General features: G+C 44.6%; 1 protein-coding gene across 1 annotated transcript in view; it reads right to left on the reverse strand.

Annotated features, from left to right (window-relative positions):
• GALK2 (galactokinase 2) overlaps positions 1–20,227 on the reverse strand; it is a 44,049-nt gene that overhangs the window by 15,589 nt on the left and 8,233 nt on the right. Inside the window, exons 4-7 of the mRNA XM_070953402.1 lie at positions 19,841–19,931; positions 12,445–12,591; positions 4,509–4,607; positions 3,508–3,660 (exon numbers count right to left, since the gene is read on the reverse strand). Coding sequence (XP_070809503.1) covers positions 3,508–3,660; positions 4,509–4,607; positions 12,445–12,591; positions 19,841–19,931 — 490 coding nt within the window. The remainder of the gene's footprint in view (positions 1–3,507; positions 3,661–4,508; positions 4,608–12,444; positions 12,592–19,840; positions 19,932–20,227) is intronic.

Genomic DNA, 20,227 nt, shown 5'->3' on the forward strand with positions numbered 1-20,227 from the left:
CACCACCAAGGCACACAAAGCACCATCAGGGAGGCAGCTCTGAGTTCTCAGTTTCTAACCGAGGCCTCCAGTCTGCTTAAGTTAGACCTTCTGGCCTGAATTTCAGGCAGGGCATGTGGGTGGCTGAGTTTGCAGCAATTCAGTGGCCGTGAAAGATCGTGCATGGTCAAAGGCATTTAGTGGCACAGAAAGCGAGACATGTGCGGCGTCTCTCAACCCCTGAGTCACATTAAATCCTGGCGGTGGTCCAACTTCTGCTCGGCCAGAGCGGCGGTTGTGGTTACTTTCCCTGAAGACAAGGGTGCAAAAATACACTTCGTGATGAAACCTTTCGTTGTAAATATCCCCCAAAGCCAGTGTTGGTTTCTTTCAGGTTTTTGAATTCAGGGGAGTTTCTATAAGGAGAAACATATTTTGAACCACAGCTGTGCCTAAATGGAGATGCTTGTTTGCCGCCTCCTTCCTCCCCCTCTCTTCCTCCTCCTCTTCTTCTTCCTTCCTTCCTTCTTCTCTTCTTCTTTCCTCCTCTTCTTGTCTTATCCTTCTCTTCTTCTTCTTTCCTTCTCTTCTTCTTTCCTCCTCCTCTTCTTCTTTCCTTTTCTTCTTCTTTCCTCCTCCTCTTCTTCCTTCCTTCTCCTTCACTTCCTCCTCTTCTTTTTCTTTCCTCCTTCTTTCTCCTTGTCTTCTTCTTTCCTCCTCCTTCTCCTCCTCTTCTTTCCTTCTCCTCCTTCTTCTTGTCTTCTCCTTCTCTTCTCCTTCTTTCCTCTTCTTTCCTTTTCTTCTTTCCTTCTCTTCTTCTTTCCTCCTCCTCCTCTTCTTCTTTCCTTCTTCCTCTTCCTCTTCTTCTTTTCTTCTTTCCTTCTCCTCCTCCTCCTCTTCTTTCCTTCTTCCTCTTCCTCTTCTTCTCTTCTTCTTCTCTCCTTCTTCTTCCCTGCACACTGCACTCCCACTCCTCAATCATGCTAGGAAAATGCATTTAGCTCTCCCCTAAAGACAGGCACTCTGAGCTCAGGCTACTGTGGCACATGAAGGAGGTCGGTTAGTAGGAAAAGGACAAACGGTGAGAGAAAGGCAGAAAAAAATGCAGACCGGGACACTGTATTTCCACTGTAACCTTCTCCTTGCTGCAAAGCTCTGGAGAGTGAATCAAATGTGCTAGTCGGAAAAGGCCCCACCAGACTCTTCCTTGTTTTTTTTAAGCTGGGAAAAAATAAAGCTATATACCGAGGGTGGGAAAACATTAGAAAGATTAATGTAATTAATACATTAGAGCTACTGCGAGTAGAGCTAATTGCGTCTTTTGGTTCTGTTTATCTCCATCCCTCCCGTTTTGTTTTCCTTGTTAATTATTACAACATTAATTACTTTTGCTGCCATCTAGTGACCTTCCTGAGGCTGTTTTTCTTTTCTTTTTTTCAATTCAATCCAAAAGCCTCCCCAAAGTCAGTTCAGATGGATGTACTGCCAGGTAAGGCAAGTGTCACTGTCAGTTCCTAAAAATGGAGAACATTATTGGGGATTCAGTTCGGCCAAAAAATTAACGGTCAACCCCCATATATCTCCCTTAAGGCTTTGGATTTCATTTCTCTAGCAATAGAAATAGCACTTAGACTTATATACTGCTTCATGGTGCTTTTACAGCCCCCTCTAAGCAGTTTACAGAGTCAGCATATTGACCCCCAACAATCTGGGTCCTCATTTTACCCACCTCGTAAGGATGGAAGGCTGAGTCAACTTTGAGCCAGTCAGGATTGAACTGCTGGCAGTAGGCAGAGTTAGCTTGCATTCCCTCCCCACTCCAGGGGAAGGATATTGCAAAATCTCCATTCCCTCCCCACTCCAGGGGGAAGGATACTGCAAAATCTCCATTCCCTCCCCACTCCAGGGGAAGGATACTGCAAAATCTCCATTCCCTCCCCACTCTAGGGGGAATGATATTGCAAAATCTCCATTCCCACCCCACTCTGGGGCCAGCCAGAGGTGGCATTTGCCGGTTCTCCAAACTACTCAAAATTTCCGCTGCCGGTTCTCCAGAACCTGTCAGAACCTGCTGGATTTCACCCCTGCCCCCAAGGAAAACTGTATTGGAAGGGCGACACCATACAGAACTTCTCTTACGCTTGCGCTAAGCTTCCTTCAAAGGGGACGGAGTCGTCTTCCGAGAGCAACGGTATTTTTTCCCTTTGTTTAATGTTAAGGATTGGTCAAACTTTCTCTTGCACTTCATTTGATAATCATGACTCCAAAGCAAGGCATTTCCTGGCAGTTAACAATCAGATGGCGAAAGGGTTGGCTTGTTGTCTCTTCCAGGCTAGCCTTTCGCTGCCAAGATAATGTTCCTCTTTTCTGGCACTTCTGCCTGGATATTGCTGTCAGGCTGTAGGTTCAGTTGGGAACTACATTCTTAACGCTACACATTTATATAGTTTTCATTCCAGTTAACGGTTTTGTCTGTTTCCCTCCCTTCCCCCCCCCCATCCCGAAGAATCCAGGAAAGTGTAATTTGATGAGATTGCTAAAACAATTCCAGGAATCCAAGTTGGCCCAGCAACCTTTGGGTGAACAGAGAAACGGCTCGAGGTTAGTGATTTAGAATAGAATAGAATAGAATAGAATAGAATAGAATAGAATAGAATAGAATAGAATAGAATAGAATAGAATAGAATAACAGAGTTGGAAGGGACCTTGGAGGTCTTCTAGTCCAACCCCCTGCTTAGGCAGGAAACCCTACACCACTTCAGACAAATGGCTACCAACATCTTCTTTAAAACTTCCAGTGTTGGAGCATTCACAACTTCTGGTGGCAAGCTGTTCCACTGGTTAATTGTGCTAACTGTCAGGAAATGTCTCCTTAGTTCTAGATTGCTTCTCTCCTTGATTAATTTCCACCCATTGCTTCTTGTCCTGCCCTCAGGTGCTTTGGAGAATACCATATTTTTCGGAGTATAAGATGCACCTATTCTTCCTTCCTTTCTTTGTCAGCACAATTCTCTTATTGGACGCCTTACTATAACCTTGACATAATATTAGGTACACAAGTAGTTGTGGTGGTTCCTGATCAAACCTTTTGCCCCAAGTGTTCCTGAACACCAATCTCAGAAACTTGATTTTTAACGTGTTGCCTTTCTTTTTTTTTTTTTTTTTCAGCTCCTGGTCTCTTGTGAAAATGCTTCCCTTTCCATGGCCGAGGAAACATCGCCCTTGCTCTCCTTGCGTGAGAACCCGTCTCGAGAAAGGCCCTTCCTTCCTTCCTTCCTTCCTTCCTTCCTTCCTTCCTTCCTTCCTTCCTTCCTTCCTTCCCAGGCAGATCTCTTTTACTAGCCTGACTTCCATCCATCATGTATATATGGCCTGAGTCCAGATTCCCGGGGAGATAAACATGCCCTTGGAGGCAGCACCTGACCTGGTGTTAAAATAAAGCAACAACTGGTAGAGTGGAAGGGGCGTTCCAGCCCGCACATATTTGGGTGATGGTTTCATTAGAGTTTGATGAAAGCCATGCAGTACCTTCGTAGCCAGACGACACTCCATCACCCTAATATTGAAATGAGAAGTGGCGGCCTTGTTCATTTCAACGCAACTGTTTGCAATCACAAAAACGGCTCCTCCTGGAAGCTTCACGTCAGTTGCCTTCAGAGGATTAAATTCTATCAGCTTTGCCTACAGAAGAGGAAGAGAGTAGTTTCAACGGGTAGCCTGGCTGTGTTTAGGATCAATAAATCAAAGCTCCCCCACTCCCCCCCCCCCGCTTTAGCTTTGGACATTTTTCCTCCTTCGTCTCAGGGAATCTCAAATTAGTAAAGAAGAAACCAGGGGTGAAATCCAGCAGGTTCTGGAGAACCAGTAGCGGAAATTTTGAGCAGTTCGGAGAACCGGCAAATGCCACCTCTGGCTGGCCCCAGAGTGGAGTGGGAATGGAGATTTTGCAGTGTCCTTCCCCTGGAGTGGGGTGGGGGGAATGGAGATTTTGCAGTGTCCTTCCCCTGGAGTGGGGTGGGAATGGAGATTTTGCAGTATTCTTTCCCTGCCACACCCACTAAGCAACACCATGCCCATGCCCACAGAACTGGTAGTAAAAAAATTTGGATTTCACCACTGGGAAAAACCAACATCCGACCCAAACTAAGCTACTTATAAACACCGGTACAAAGTTACTTATTGGATCTGAGCACATTTCACCCCACTAGAGTAAGTTTCTCAGTTTTATCATTCGGAATATCATTAACGTTCCTTTGATTTTGTTTTGCCTTCCATAATTGACAAACTTGATAGTCATTATAATATAGCAGGATTAATCAAAGCAACACCGACCCCTGATCAGGATACATCAGAAAGTCTTGCAAAACTTAAACGTGTCCAATTATAAGAGAGATCGAGACGACACTCAACATTTCACCCCTCCTGATAACACCACACATATTACAGCTCTTTCGCCTGTTTCCTTATCGTGTCAATTTTCCCAAAAGGATCTCTTGAACGCTTTCCTTAACGGTTCAGGCGGTACGTACGGTTCCCTTTTCTGCCAGGAAACAGATGGACTGGTCCATGCCGCCTCCTTCGGTGCCAATGTAACGTTCGCTCTTGCTGCACAGATCAGCCAGTTCCACCTATGGGGACACAATGGTCAAGGCAGGGAGAGTTTAGAGCAGGAGTATCAAACTCAAGGCCTATGGACTGGATCCAGCCAGCAGGGCCGTCCTGGTCTACCTGTGTCACTTCGGCCCAGTCTACCCATTGCGAAGAGGAAACATTGGGCCAGCATTGCTTCAGCCCGGTCTACCCGCATCGCTTCGGCCCGGTCTATCCAATGCAAAGAGGAAACATGCCAGCAGTTTGGGGAGTGGCATCAAGCTGCCCACGGTCATCCAGTTGGCCACAACTGCCTGGCCCCCTGAGGTCAACCAGAGCCCTGATGTAGCCCTCAATGAAATTGAGTTTTGACACCCCTGATTTAGAGGATATCCCTGCAGGCGTTCCTTACAACAGATCTGACACCGTGCTGGGATAACTCTGAGATCGCTCTCGTTCCATGCATTCTGAACTCCATGAGCTAATTATCACATCGTTGCATCTGTAAGCTGGTATCCGCCTTCCTGAACCCTCTTTCTATGTCTCTCTTTCACTCCGACAGAGTCATGAATTTCTCAGGAACAAACGGTTCTCTTAAGCTGCTAGATCTTGACAGGCCTGTCATTTCTGCCTCTCTTGGCTACTTTGAGGGGGTTGGGATCATGGCTGGCTAGGCTGGCCTTAGGCCAGAGCTCTGAGGTCTTGTCCAGCAACCCCAACAATCAATGGCTTAAACAGGAATACGTGAGACTGAATGCAGCACTGATTTTGCTCTATTGAGGCAAAGATGGTATGTCTAGTTTGATGAAAAGAAGGACTAGCGGAGACATGATAGCAGTCTTCCAATATCTCAGGGGCTGCCACAAAGAAGAGGGAGTCAAGCTATTCTCCAAAGCACCTGAGGGCAGGACAAGAAGCAATGGGTGGAAACTAATCAAGGAGAGAAGCAACCTAGAACTAAGGAGAAATTTCCTGACAGTTAGAACAATTAATCAGTGGAATAACTTGCCTGCAGAAGTTGTGAATGCTCCAACACTGGAAATTTTTAAGATGATGTTGGATAACCATTTGTCTGAAGTGGTGTAGGGTTTCCTGCCTGGGCAGGGGGTTGGACTAGAAGACCTCCAAGGTCCCTTCCAACTCTGTTATTCTATTCTTTGAAAGATCCTTAAACAGCGCTTGCTAATACTGCTTGAATAAGAGGTCCTGCCCAGGAATCTTTCCTGGTTGTCTTCGTGGCAGGTTATACCAGTAATCACTCTTTCCCCAAAAAAGACCAGTAGGAATACTTGAAAATTACACACAGAGAAATCCAAGACTAGTTTACAAACTGAGCTACGGAGGGGAATATTTAGGTTTTCCTCCCTTCATGTCAGCCTTGGCCAATCAGCTGATCGCCACCGATGTCTTGAACTTCATTTATTTCTTTATTATTCTTTATTTATTTCCCATTCTATCGGCAGGTTTATGGCAGCTGAAGTTCAAAAGTCTGAAGGACAAATCAGAAAACCTGTTCCTAAATGTACAAAGCCCAGGATATCATGATTGCAAACTTCTTTTCCCTTAATATATATATATATAACAAATTTATATTTCACTGATAAAGAAATAAATGGAGATGTATAGAAAATACATCTTGAAATAGATCTAAATGTATAGATCTATTTCAAGCTATTTAGCTCTCATCAGCTAGCCATACTCTTACTTGGATTCGAACTTGGGCTGCCTGCATGTTAGGCAGTTGTATTAACCTCTGAGCCACAAGTTCTCCTCCCTTCATCAGCTTGAGTCAGGGGAGAGATTAAGTGTTTTTCTATCGAGGCACCTGGTCTACCCCAGCATGTGGGAGGGAGCGTACTGCATCCCTTTCGCCTTTCAGCTCCAATCCAAGTCTTGGTGTATTCGGGTCTTTTCCTGTGTAACATTGAGAGTATCTTGGCGACGTTTCGACGAGGTCCCACTTGTCATCTGCAGGCTGGTGTCTTCGGCTTCGTGCCTTTTGCTCGCACAGGCACGAAGCCGAAGATACCAGCTTGAAAATGACAAGTGGGACCTCGTCGAAACGTTGCCAAGATACTCTCAATCTTATACGGGAAAAGACCCGAATACACTAAGACTTGCATATATGTATGTATGTATGTATGTATGTATGTATGTATGTATGTATGTATTTTAAAAAAGGATTACAAACATTTCTTCCCTGCTTATAAAGCTGCAGCGATTTAAGCTAGAGCACAACCAAGGAGACATTATCCAGTACATGTTGTAAGATAAAGCCAACAAATCCTTAGCTTGGAATGCGGAGGCCTGCCCACTTTTTGTTTCCATAAAGGCACTGAAAACAGACTTCAGCTGTAAAAAATGAGAGCTGGGAGCTGCCTGATCAGAGCGAAGGGCTCGCAAATACGACATGGAAAACCGATAGAGCGGTTTCACAACTCTCCTTCAGCTATGTCAGTTCCCTCATAAACTCTTAGTGGAGAAGATAGAACTGTCAAAAAGGGGATTAACAAACTTGAAATGTGTAGAAATCCTTCAGAAAACGTGTGAGTAGAACTGGAAGCCCCCACCCCACCCACCCCCACGACCGATTGTCCAGATCCGACAGATGTTTTTAATACAGAAGACAAAAAAGTGACTGTATCTCCTTCAGTGCTCTTTGGAGGTAAACTCAAAAAAAAAAAAAATCGCTAATAATGAACTGCCGGAATTTTAATCACTGCCTGATAGATGAAAAGAGCGGGCGGTATTAATCTTAGCCTGTTCAGCACTAGGATTTCTACTCGAAGAACCATCTCTAAATCTATTTATGGGAAATAGTAAAAGATAAAACATTTATCTAATCGATGTCACACTTAATGGAAAAGGTTTCCCCTTGTTTGTCTACGGTTGCACTGAGTCACTCTGGTTTGTTTTCCCAGTAAACACGGACTTGTTTCCGCTGTGATACATCGAGCTTGATTTACAGAATTCAGCGTTCATGCTAAGTTGGAGGTGAGACTACGATGGGGCGGGGGAAATTCTGAGGGCTTTCAACGATCTTTACGAAACAACAAAGACCCTCCATTTTGGATCCATGTCTTCGCTGAAGAAGTAGACCATGTCTTAAGCCACCTCGTGGTGTGATTCTGCTTAGCTTCACCTGCTGCTTCCGGTCTGTTAGTCTCAAGAAGCATGATGCACACTGAAGTTAAACCTAGTTGTTCTTATCACCACCCGATAGCGTGAAGAGGTTCTCTTATGTGGCAGATTTTGCATATTATGACTCCAGTGGACATTATTTATTTATTTATTTATTGGTTCGATTTATATGCCGCCCTTCTCCGGAGACTCAGGGCGGCTTACAATGCGTTAAGCAATAGCCTTCATACTTTTGTATATACCTGCTTAGTAGGGCTTTTGGTCCCTCCCCTAAGCGGTATTCTTTTTATATGAAGTCAGCTTATTACAAAATGCATCCTATATTTTGCCTGGACAACCAAATCTCTTAGATGGGCTCTGCTTTTTAGCTATTGTTTCAAGTGACTAGGTGGAACGTGATGTAGCTAGAATGGAATAGTGAGGAAAGCTTGTTCTCTCTGGAGGTGTTCAGGAAGAGATTGTCTGGAATGGTATAGGGCTGTAATGGTGAACCTATGGCACGCGTGCCACAGGTGGCACACGGAGCCATATAGGTGGGCACGTGAGCTCAGCCCCGGTGTGCATGTGTGCGCCAGCCAGCTGATTTTTGGGCCTTCTGGGCCCACCAGAAGTAGGGAAACAGACTGTTTCCTGCCTCCAAAGGGCCTGGGAGTGTGTGGAAGGCCTGTTTTGTGCTCTCCCCAGGCTCCAGAGCCTTTCTAGGAGCCTGAGAAGAGAGTAAACGGACTTCCCCATCCTCCCCGGAGGCTCTATGGGGGACCGGAAGTCAGCAAACGAGCCATTTCCAGCCTACGGAGGGCCTCTTGGGGTGGGTGGGGAAGGCCGTTTTCGCCCTCCCCAAACTCCTAGAAAGGCTCTGGAGCCTGGGGAGGGTGAAAAATGGGCCTACCGGGCCCACTGGGCCATTGAGTGCCAAAAGTGTGGGGAGCGTGGGGGTGGGGCACATAGAATTAAGGGTGTGGGCATGCACATGTGCGACCCCCCACACACACTGCCCCTGCTTTTGGCACGTGATGGCAAAAAGGTTAGCCATCACTGGTATAGGGTCTTCTACTTGAGCTGGAGGTTGGACTAGAAGACCTCCAAGGTCCCCTCCAACTTTGTTACTCTGTATTCTGTCGCAGCCTCCCTCACCTTTTTCTAAAGCAAGCAAAAAAGTTGGACGCTTGGTTTTCAAAACGTCTTTTTTTTTTTTTTTTTTTGCAAATATAATCCGGATGTTTGTATCAGTTGGCAGCTATTAATCCCAGATTGACAGCACATGAACTAAGAATGTTTATCATTGGTGGTTATACAAGAGACTGTGTTTAGGCTTTTTATGTTTATGCAATGAAATAACGTTTAATCAGAAAATATCTAATTAGAAGAGCAGAAAAACAACATTATCAAGAACAGTGCCACAGCCTGCAAAACGGCTCCCATTCGCTCAATACATGCTAAATATGGTCACAAACCTTAACAAAGCAGACCAATTTTGGAGGATAATTGTGTTTCGAACAAGTCCTTTTGCTGATTTCGATTCCTTTGCTTTTCACTGTAAGTTTTGAGCTTTGAAACAAAACATACTTTCGATATTTGTATTATTATTTTCCTTGGACATGGACAAGCTCAGTAGATAAAACCTTGCATTTGACCCAATCCTGTAGGTCAGAGGTCTTAAAGCTGCCAACTTTGAAGACTTCTGCTGTAGGTTAAAACCTAGAAGACTAGTGGAATCTAATTCTTCTCTGTTTTGACTACGACACCAAGTTCTACTTTGAGGAAACAGTCATATTGGTCTCAGCAGAAGTATCGTCTGTTACATTAGGAGCAGGGGTGGGCTTCAAAAATTTTACCAAGGGGTTCTCTGTCAGTTTGCAGGGTTGGGAGTGGCCATGGTGGGCATGGCGTAGTCGGCCTCCTGCACCACGGCTGGGAGGGGGGCATCTTTGCCCTCCCCTGGCTCCGGAGGCTTTTCTCAAGCCTCATTGAGGGTGAAAACAGCCTCCCCGGGCTCTGGAGGCCCTCTGGAGGCCAGAAACGGGCCCATTTTTTGCCCTCCCCAAGCCAGGAGTGGGATTTGTGGGTTCTCCGAACTGCACAGAATCTTAGCTAGAGGTTCTCTCGAACCCCTGCGAACTCCCAGCAGCCCACCCCTGATTAGGAGGACCATTACGTGGCAAAAAAATCCCCACCGCCATCTAATGGTGGTGCAGCAGTTGCTTTTCAGCCAAAGCTGAAAGTTACATCCTTCATTGCTAACTTATGCTCCCACCTTTAGAGGTCCTTATCCAAGCATGAGGCAGAAGCCCAGGATGCTACGGAGGCTGTCCCTGATCCACCCTCCATAAGGAGCAGCCGAGTCTGCCCCAGAGCAGGAAAGTATCTAGAGGTCTGAAGAATGTGGCCAGTTCAGGATTTGCAGCTGGGAAATGCAGGAACGCTCGGTTGTCTATGGAGATTCTCAACTATCCAGATCACGTTTATTGGGACAGAGTGTCCAATTGTAAGAAGACTCCCTTGACATCATGGTCTACTCCCGAAGTTCTGTGTATTTGGCCCGCCTTAATGAGCAACTTCTGATGCTGGAATGAAGCTTTTGTAGGCCAAGGATGAAAGCCTTCGCTCAATTACAGCCTTGGGATGGAACAGTATTGGGGTCAGGCAGGGTATTCTGATCTAGGTCATGTGCCAAGCTCCTGATTATGGATGGTTTTGTAATCCTCTCTTGTTAAAGGTTTTCTTGCTCAAGGTTCGAGCCCTCTTGCTTCATTTCAGCCCAGTCTTGTGGCTGATCTTTGGATAATCTCCAGATTGCCTCCTTGCCTCATCCGTGGCAGGAGGTTACTTCCTTGGCCTCTGCGTTTTCTCTTCTGTAAACTAGGATAATTGTGAGTAATAGCCATTCATTCCAGCTCTCTCGCTTTCTGTTCTTTAATTGGTTTCCAGGATGTAAAAGGTTCTAATTCCCAAGAGTCTTTCCAGGTCAGGGGTTGGGTTTACCGGTTTGAGAATTGATGGTATTTGGTGATAGGGGTTACTGAGATGGAGCCTGTTTTTTCAAAACCAGGGGTGAAATCCAGCAGGTTCTGACAGGTTCTGGAGAACTGGTAGCAGAAATTTTGAGCAGTTAGGAGAACCGGTAGTGGAAATTTTGAGCAGTTTGGAGAACCGGTAGCGGAAATTTTGAGCAGTTTGGAGAACCGGTAGCGGAAATTTTGAGCAGTTTGGAGAACCGATAGTGGAAATTTTGAGCAGTTTGGAGAACCGGTAGTGGAAATTTTGAGCAGTTCAGAGAACCGGTAGTGGAAATTTTGAGCAGTTCAGAGAACCGATAGCGGAAATTTTGAGCAGTTCGGAGAACCGGTAGCGGAAATTTTGAGCAGTTCGGAGAACCGGCAGCGGAAATTTTGAGCAGTTTGAAGAACTGGTAGTGGAAATTTTGAGCAGTTCAAAGAACCAGTAGAGGAAATTTTGAGCAGTTAGGAGAACCAGTAGCTGGTATTTGCCGGTTCTCCAAATTACTCAAAATTTCTGCTATCGGTTCTCCAGAACCTGTCAGAACCTGCTGAATTTCACCCCTGGAGTGGGCTGTAAAACACTGTGAAGTGGTATATAAGCGCTATTACCATTGTTGCTACCTACTGTTTTTTGTTTAGGGACAATATTGGGTAGGTTGACAGACGCATTCAGTGAAATGCAGGCAGTGTTGATGTTAGCATTTCAGTTTGAAATGCTGTAATGCAACCCTGCACTCTAGCCCAAATTTGGTAAGAAGAGAATTTCACGCCTCTTTCTGCAGCATACTTAAAGCTTCGTATTTATTTCGATTACATTTAAAATAACAATCAATTAAGTATGTTGCTAAAAGAGGTGTGAAATTCTCTCCTTCCCCAACTCTGGGTGCTCATTTTACCCACCTCAGAAGGATGGAAGGCTGAGTCAACCTAATACTTTTCTGGTCAACTGGAAGGTTGAAATCTACAAGAGGCCATCAACCCTACAACCTGCTCCAGCTAGATTCTTCTCTCCCTTCCATCTTCCACCCACCCAAGGGCCATTCATTCCCCCAATGGGAAGAATCCAAAACATGACTAGATTTGCTGTTAAATATTTACTGCCTTTTTATTTACCATTAGTTTGCATTGCATTTCGGAAGAACCCTTGAAAGGATACAAATAATTATTATAACCGTCTTATTTTAAACGGCCCTTTGAGTCAGACCCCACAACACACTCTCAAAATTTCCATTGGTCTACTTCAAAGATAAACTCCCCAGCTACTAACTGTGGAAACAATTCGTAGTTTCGAGAATTTCTTTTTAAAAAATTACCGTATTTTTCGGAGTTTAAGACGCACTTTTTCCTCCCCTAAAAGAGGCTGAAAATTGGGGTACGTCTTATACTCCGAATGTAGCTTTTTCGAAGCTTTTTTTCAGCCCTAACGAGGCGCTAGCGAGTGAAGCTATCTTCCGTGCTTCACCTGCTTTTCTCATTGCTTCTCTCTCTGAAGATCAGTTGTGCTTTAGAAGCTGTTTTTTATCCCCAACGCTCAAAACCAGTGAACTAATGTGCTGAAGCTGACCAGACTAAGGATGAGCCAGATGAATACCTGGTAGGCAGAATTTCCCACCCACCCCTATTTTCCTCCCCCAAAACTAAGGTGCATCTTATACTCCAAAAAATACGGTATGTCAATTCACCAGCTTCAATTTTAACAGTCTGTTGCAGAGCCTGGTCCTCCTTCCCACCTTACCTTTGAAAGGGTCTTGCCATTGGCCATGAGAGTCACGAGTCCCGCACAGCAGACCAAAGCGCTGGAGCTGGATAAACCGGAACTTGGAGGAATTGTGCCTTCCACCAGGCAGTTAATTCCGCTCGGGTTCCTCAGACTGAAGTGATCCTGAAAATACAAGATAAATTGATTTCTCTGTTTCAAAAGAACTAAAACCGTTGTCTTCTTCGTGGGACGAGGAAAGCTGGTTTTCATACAACAAGACGTCCTCGGCTTACCACAGTTTATTTAGTGACCATTTCAACAGCATTGGAACAAAGTGGCTTATGACCGTTTGTCACACTTACTGCCGCATCCCTGTGATCAAAATTCGCACGCTCGGCAACTGACTGATATGTATGACGGTCGCCATGTCTCCAGGTCATGTGATTCCCTTTTGCGACCTTCTGACAAACAACATCAACTGTTGACGGATGCCCTAATTAATTCATGAGCCTCGAGCCAGGTTTCAAAAGAAATCCAGTTATTTATTAGGAGCAACATGTCGGCACTTATCCAAGTGGAGTCAGTTCTGCCCTACGTAATTTACGGCCCACTATGACCATGTTTCCCCCCTCTCCCTGGGTATGTCATAAATCACATTCTCCAACGGAGAACTTTCCCGGGCTGTAGAAAACACTCTTCTCCTGCTGGCTAGGGTAACCTGTGATTCAATCTGGAGAAAGGTATGCATGGAATGTGCTCCCGCCTCCTCCTTATGGCAACTCGAAAGCAGGCCTGGAATGCTTTATGAGTTGACATCAACGGAGAAGGCAGTTTCACTTAGCAACTGTGTAACTAAACAACTGCCGTGATTCACTTAACAACTGTGGCCAGAAAGGTCGTAAAATGAGGCAAAACTCACTTAATAACTGTGTTGCTCACCAAGGGAAATTTTGAGCTCAGTTATGGTCATAAGTCGAGGATTTCCTGTATGTGTATGTACCGTATATACGCACATACACACAGACACATAATTTTCATGGCTTCCTGGGCAGCACATACATAGCAGTCTGGACCTATTTTCAGAGAACTAGGCAGGTCCAGAATATAATTGAGCTAGATTCCTTAAAACAAACAAGTGTTACATCATTAGGTAATTTGTACGGCTGAAATCTGTTTTCCAGTTTCCTGAAAAATGTATTCCTCACAAACGATATTTTTACTGCCTCATTCTCAGGATGCTTTCAGATTCTTTTGGACGACGTTCCTAAGCTCACTTTAAAGTTGCAAGGTAATTAATATATTTCGTCCCACAGCTCTACTTTGCCTCCTCCTGGGCTTCACCACATTTCTTGAAAAAGGTTTAATGAATTATTCTCTTTGGCCTTTAATTGCTGAGAAGGAAGCCAGCTCTAATCTAAACCCTGGAGAAGTAAGACTTCTACAATAAAAGATATACCTTGTGCAATGAATTAGAATGAAGAAGCCCATTTTATACATACTTTCCCCCCCCCCAACTTCTTAATCTGGTTTTCAGATGATCAAACAGAATGCATGTTAAAAGCATGGGTGCGAATGTCTTTCATCACCAAACAAACTGTGCATAAATTTATTCTCCATTTCCAAATGCAGTTTTGGCCATACAATGGTGCAAAAAAGTAGGAAGGATGAGTTCAATCTGATTATTTCTCCAACCGTATTCATTTCTGAATACATCAAGTGGTCTTAGGAGTACTTTGTTATGGTTCTGCTGGTTATGGATTTATTTTTATCAAAGAAGAAGTAGAAATGGATAGATGCTGTGAATTCACTAACCGTTCCATAGGCTATTAGAAAAAAACAGAAAAACTGAGCTATTGGCCAAGTTAAACTCAGCAGCCAATTTAACAGAGATTAGATATCTGCTCTTCAAATGTCCAAATTATTTTAGTGGCCATCCAGAAGACAGTAATTGCTGTCCACGTATTAGAACATGACCTTTTGTGTCTGTTTTAATTTGGCCAGGAAGCGTGATGGCCATTGCTCTCCTCCTTACTACTTTGCTCTTATCAACTGTGTCATTCCATAAAACAATTTCTTTCCTATTTTTGGCTACATTATTTTTTCTCCCTTTGAGCTGAAAGCAAGCTTGGAAGATAAAAAAACCACTTACATTCCTGACCTCAAATGTTTGGAAGCCATAATCGCTTGCTCTGCAAGGGAATTGATGTGTATTTCTGATTCCTAAGAAAAGTATATCGGATCTTTATTTTTAGTACCATTGCAGATGGAATGGAACCAATGGAAGCTGTTTTGGGCCTGGATGTGGATTTTATTTTAGAAGAAATTTCAAGATTTTTCTCATGCGATTTCCTGAAAATCACATGCAATGTGCATCATTGCATGGTGTTCTTTCCCGTTTTTCCATTAATCTAGCTGATTTTTGTTCCCAATGTGACTCAAGTCATTTAAATACGAGATGTCAAATTAAGCAGAAAAATGTGTTATGCTCAGCATCCAAAGAAATGCAGCATGAAACCTGCAGCTGCGGCTCATGGCTGGATGCCTAGACACAATCATCAGGGTCCATATAATTCCTGAAAATAGCTTTTGGAGAACATTGTAATTGTGTGGTGCTTTCTGGGGGCTGAACCGCAGATCTAAACCCAGAGAGGATAATTAATACTACAATTAGAAAACAGATATAGTTCTTGGCATGCATTTTTATAACAAAAGACCAAGATAAACCACTGAGCTGAACTTGATTGCAAATTACAGGATAATAGCAATAGCACTTAAGACTTATATACTGCTTTACAGCCCTCTCTAAGCAGTTTACAGAGTCAGCATATTCTCCCCAACAATGTGGTCCTCATTTTACCCACCTCAGAAGGATGGAAGGCTGAGTCAACCTTGAGCCAGTCAGGATCGAACTCCTGACTGTGGGCAGAGTTAGCCTGCAATACTGGATTCTCACACTGCACCATGAGAAAGGAGAATGAGAAAGGGAATAAGATAGGAAGGGAGGGAGGGAGGGAGGGAGGAGGGAGGGAGAGGGAGGGAGGAAGGAAGGAGGGAGGGAGGGAGGGAGGGAAGGAAGGAAGGAAGGAATAGCAATAGCACTTAAGACTTATATACCGCTTTACAGTCCTCTTTAAGCAGTTTACAGAGTCAGCATATTCTCCCCAACAATGTGGGTCCTCATTTTACCGACCTCAGAAGGATGGAAGGCTGAGTCAACCTTGAGCCAGTCAGGATCGAACTCCTGACTGTGGGCAGAGTTAGCCTGCAATACTGGATTCTCACACTGCACCATGAGAAAGGAGAATGAGAAAGGGAATAAGATAGGAAGGGAGGGAGGGAGGGAGGGAGGGAGGGAAGGAAGGAAGGAAGGAAGGAAGGAAGGAAGGAAGGAAGGAATAGCAATAGCACTTAGACTTATATACCACTTTACAGTGCTTTACAGCCCTCTCTAAGCAGTTTAGAGAGTCAGCATATTCTCCCCAACAATGTGGGTCCTCATTTTACCCACCTCACTGCCAAATTGCAGGCAGTCATCAGAAGTAGCCTGCAGTACTGCACTCTAACCACTGCGCCACCACAGCTCATGTAATATAAGCAAAAATCGTATCTATTTTATTTGTATTAATTGCCCATAACCGTCGTACCCCATTTTGCTTTTTATATGATCTTGTCCTTGATGAACTAAACAAGAGAAATGCATGAACTTAAGACCTTCCTTTTTATGCTTAATTTAAAAAAAAAACTGCTCAGCTGCTTTGGGTCATAGTCAGTGGTAGGATTCTATCAGTTCGGACCAGTTCTAGCGAACCGGTAGCTACGACGATCAGCTGTGAGCGAACCGGTTCACCCAGACAATCCAAGACCGAGTGGCTGTGGCTTCCGGCGTCCCGATATAGCCAGCTGACGCCATCGCTGGCTATTGGGGGCGAATCACTCGCCCCCACGGAGAGGGCTCGTAACTTGGGCGTCCTCCTGGACGCACGGCTGTCGTTAGAAGATCATTTGGCGGCCGTGGCCAGGGGGGCTTTTTATCAGGTCCGCCTGATACGCCAGTTGTGCCCCTTTCTAGATCGGGACTCCCTACGCACAGTCACTCAGGCACTCGTCACTTCCCGCCTGGACTACTGCAACGCTCTCTACATGGGGCTCCCCCTGGGGTGCACCCGGAGGCTCCAGCTGGTCCAGAACGCAGCCGCGCGGGGGATTTTGGGGGCGACGAGGCGCTCCCACGTGACACCTCTCCTGCGCGAGCTGCACTGGCTCCCGGTGGTCTTCCGGGTGCGCTTCAAGGTGTTGGTGACCACCTTTAAAGCGCTCCATGGCTTAGGGCCGGGGTACTTACGAGACCGCCTTCTGCCACCAATAGCCTCCCACCGGCCAGTACGCTCCCACAGAGTGGGCCTCCTCAGGGTGCCGTCCGCCAAACAATGTCGGCTGGCGACCCCCAGGGGGAGAGCCTTCTCTGTGGCGGCGCCCGCCCTCTGGAACAACCTCCCCCCAGAGCTACGTACAATAACAGACCTCCGGATTTTTCGTCGGGCCCTGAAAACCCATTTATTTCAACTAGCTGGGCTGGCTTGAGTCAAATTTTAAACGGATTTTAAATTGGAATGTTTTAATTACGGCCAAAATTATTTAATTATTTTAAACAGTTTTTTAGATTTTGTATGTTTTGTATGTATGTCTTGTTTTTACTTTGGCTGTTCACCGCCCTGAGTCCTACATTGGAGAAGGGCGGTATAGAAATTTAAACAAATAAATAAATAAATAAATAAGATGGGCCCACCCGGCCGCCTGTGCTATTTTCCTACCTGTATCTCCTCAGCTGATTCGTGCGGCAGAGCCGATTGCCGCGTGAATCAGCTGTGTTACTCCTCCGAAGAAACCCGGAAGTGAACATTTGTTCAAACTGTGTGCGCACGCGATCACCGAACCAGTTGTGAAACCAGGAGGATCCTACCACTGGTCATAGTGACTAGAAGAGCAATATCCTCATTCATATCTCTTTTTCTGTTTGATGGCTTACTATTTGGAGGATGTCTTTGGATGGTTGTGAGCTGCATTTGCTCAGAGTATGAGAGAAGGCTAAGTGGTTTGTGAAATTTTGTTGAGGTTTGGGGGGCTTTCTTAAGTTTTAGAAAACATGTTACAGGTTTATATTTGTTTCCAGGTGGAAACAAGGCAGAAAAGCCATAGTGGTAACATACAGCAAATTCCCGTACAGGAAGCATCCAAGGTGGATCCGGTTGGATCTCAAGTTGTCCTACTCTGCTTTAAGTTATACCTGAGGACAGTCAATCGTTTTTCTGTTAGGCAGAAGGTTTTAAAGAAGCCTTCCCTGACTTGGCATCCTCTAGATCAGGGGGGTCAAACTCAATTTCATTGAGGGCCACAACAGGGTTATGTTTGATCTCGGAGGGCCGGGGTTAAAGTTGCTCAGATCGGGAACCCCTGATCTACATTCATCTAAAGTACCTTGCTACAAAGTAATTGAGGGACGTGGTGGCTCGGTGGCTAAGAGACTGAGCTTGTCGATCGAAAGGTCGGCAGTTCAGAAGTTCAAATCCCTAGTGCCGCGTAATGGGGTGAGCTCCCGTTACTTGTCCCAGCTTCTGCCAACCTAGCAGTTTGAAAGCATGTAAAAAATGCAAGTAGAAAAATAGGGAACACCTTTGGTGGGAAGGGAACAGCGTTCCGTGTGCCTTTGGCATTTAGTCATGCTGGCCACATGACCACGAAGACATCTTCGGACAGTACTGGCTCTTTGGGTTTGAAACGGAGATGAGCACCGCCCCCTAGAGTTGGGAACAACTAGCACATATGTGCGAGGGAAACCTTTACCTTTACAAAGTAGAGAGCTTTCTGCTTCAAGTTTTATATATCTGGGGAAAATTGAAATTCCAGAATTCTCAGCAATGATCAGACAAGCTAAGAATTCTGGGAGTTCAAGCCTATTTCTCTGGAGGGCATAGAGTGTCCTCCGTGTCAGCTGGTTGGGGGGGATTTTGGGAGCTGAAATCCACACATCTTAAAAGTTATTGAGGTTTCAAACACTGTGGGAAAACCTTGGAGGCCCAATCTGTTAATTTAACTCTGCTAAACTGAACCTCCGAATTCCAAAGCTTTATGTTACCGTATTTTTCGGAGCATAAGACACACTGGACTATAAGACACACTTACCTTTTTTGGTAAGGAAAACAAAAAGAAATCTGCCTCTGCCTCCCAGCAATTTTGCCTCATTGCAGCAAACAGCAGAGGCCCCCACAAAACAGCTGAGAGCAAAACAGCTGAGAGTCGGGAGGCCGAACCAATCAACTTGTGCTAATTAGGCTGTCCTGAAGCTGAAATGGGCTGTTTCTTCTTGCTGCTTGCTGCAAGGAGGTAAATTGCTGGGAGGCAGAGGCCAAAGGGTGGGGGCCAGTGAGTAGGCGGGGCTACATTCGGTGTATAATTTTCACCCCCTTTTAAGGGGGAAAAAGATGTGTCATATACTCCGAAAAATACGGTATGTGCTGACAAAACTGCTTGTTCTGGATCCATTTGGGCAAACCTGATCGAATCCAGTACCACAAATTCTTATGTTTGCAACATGCTTATATTACTAAGAAAAATTGGCAATCTGCAGAAGGCCTGAACTGTTTTAGAAAGGCCGAGTCCCCTTCAACCCTCTTGACATACTTCCAGCATTAGACAGCAACAGCAGGATTCCTGCAACACCCACAGAAGACAGTTCAAGTTAAACACGTTCTCGCGCACTAAATTGCCCACAATTTTTTTTTAAAAAAAAATATTCTCCTTTTAGGCACACAAAACTACTTGCTGTGAGGCCCCCTCTCTGACAATTTCCCAACAAGGAGAAATCCATCAGATTGTTAACCAGAAATGGATTAGCAGGCATTCCTTTGAAGAGGGATCAAACTTTCACATTTATTATGGAATATGTATATGGAGGGAGAACAAAGTCTCTGACTCAAAACTTTTTTTGTTTTGTTTTTTTTTTCATTTTATTTATGGAGCTGGGCAGGATGTTTCTTTCCAGTGGATAATGGGCTCAGTTTAATATAAACAGATTGTGCCACGGGATGCGGTCTTCGGTTTTAAAAATAATTTCGTACAGAGGAATTGTGAAAAGTAACACTGAAATTTCCAAGGGGTGACTTGGCAGCATTTAGAAGTCTAGATTTCAAAAAAGAAAAGAGCTACGATTTATAATACTAAACATTACACGTGATCTATTAGATAGTTCCTATCAATAAACACACAGTTAATATAGAAACTTGGTACACGTAGTATGTGCTCCCTGCATGTTTTTTTTTAAAAAACAACATGCATTTAACTTTCTAACGTATTGTGTATATTAGAACATTTGTGTTCTGCTTTTCATTTTGCTGAAAATTCCAAAGGAAGAGGATGTAAATTGACGTTACTTCACCTGTACGCCTTTGAACCCACAGAGAAAATAGTTGTGCCATAAAGGTTTTGTTTGCTTTATTTGGATGTCGTTGGCATCTGTATTGAAATCCCTGGGAAATAAACAGAGAAAAGCGAAATTGTTTCAGAATAGGTTTACTATATTCTCGGCTACGCATAAGCCACTCATACATATCTACTGCCACCTGCCGGTAAAGAAACCAGTCTCTTTTTCTCTCTCTGCCAATTAGAGGCAGGCCTCGACAGAATAGAATAGAATAGAATAGAATAGAATAGAATAGAATAGAATAGAATAGAATAGAATAGAATAGAATAGAATAGAACAGAATAGAGTTAAATGATGGATAGGATAGGATAGGATAGGATAGGATAGGATAGGAGAGGAGAG

Source organism: Pituophis catenifer, unplaced genomic scaffold (genome assembly GCF_029215685.1).
Source record: "Pituophis catenifer annectens isolate HBS135680 unplaced genomic scaffold, rPitCat1.0.hap2 SCAF_14, whole genome shotgun sequence".
NCBI classification, from domain to species: domain Eukaryota; kingdom Metazoa; phylum Chordata; class Lepidosauria; order Squamata; family Colubridae; genus Pituophis; species Pituophis catenifer.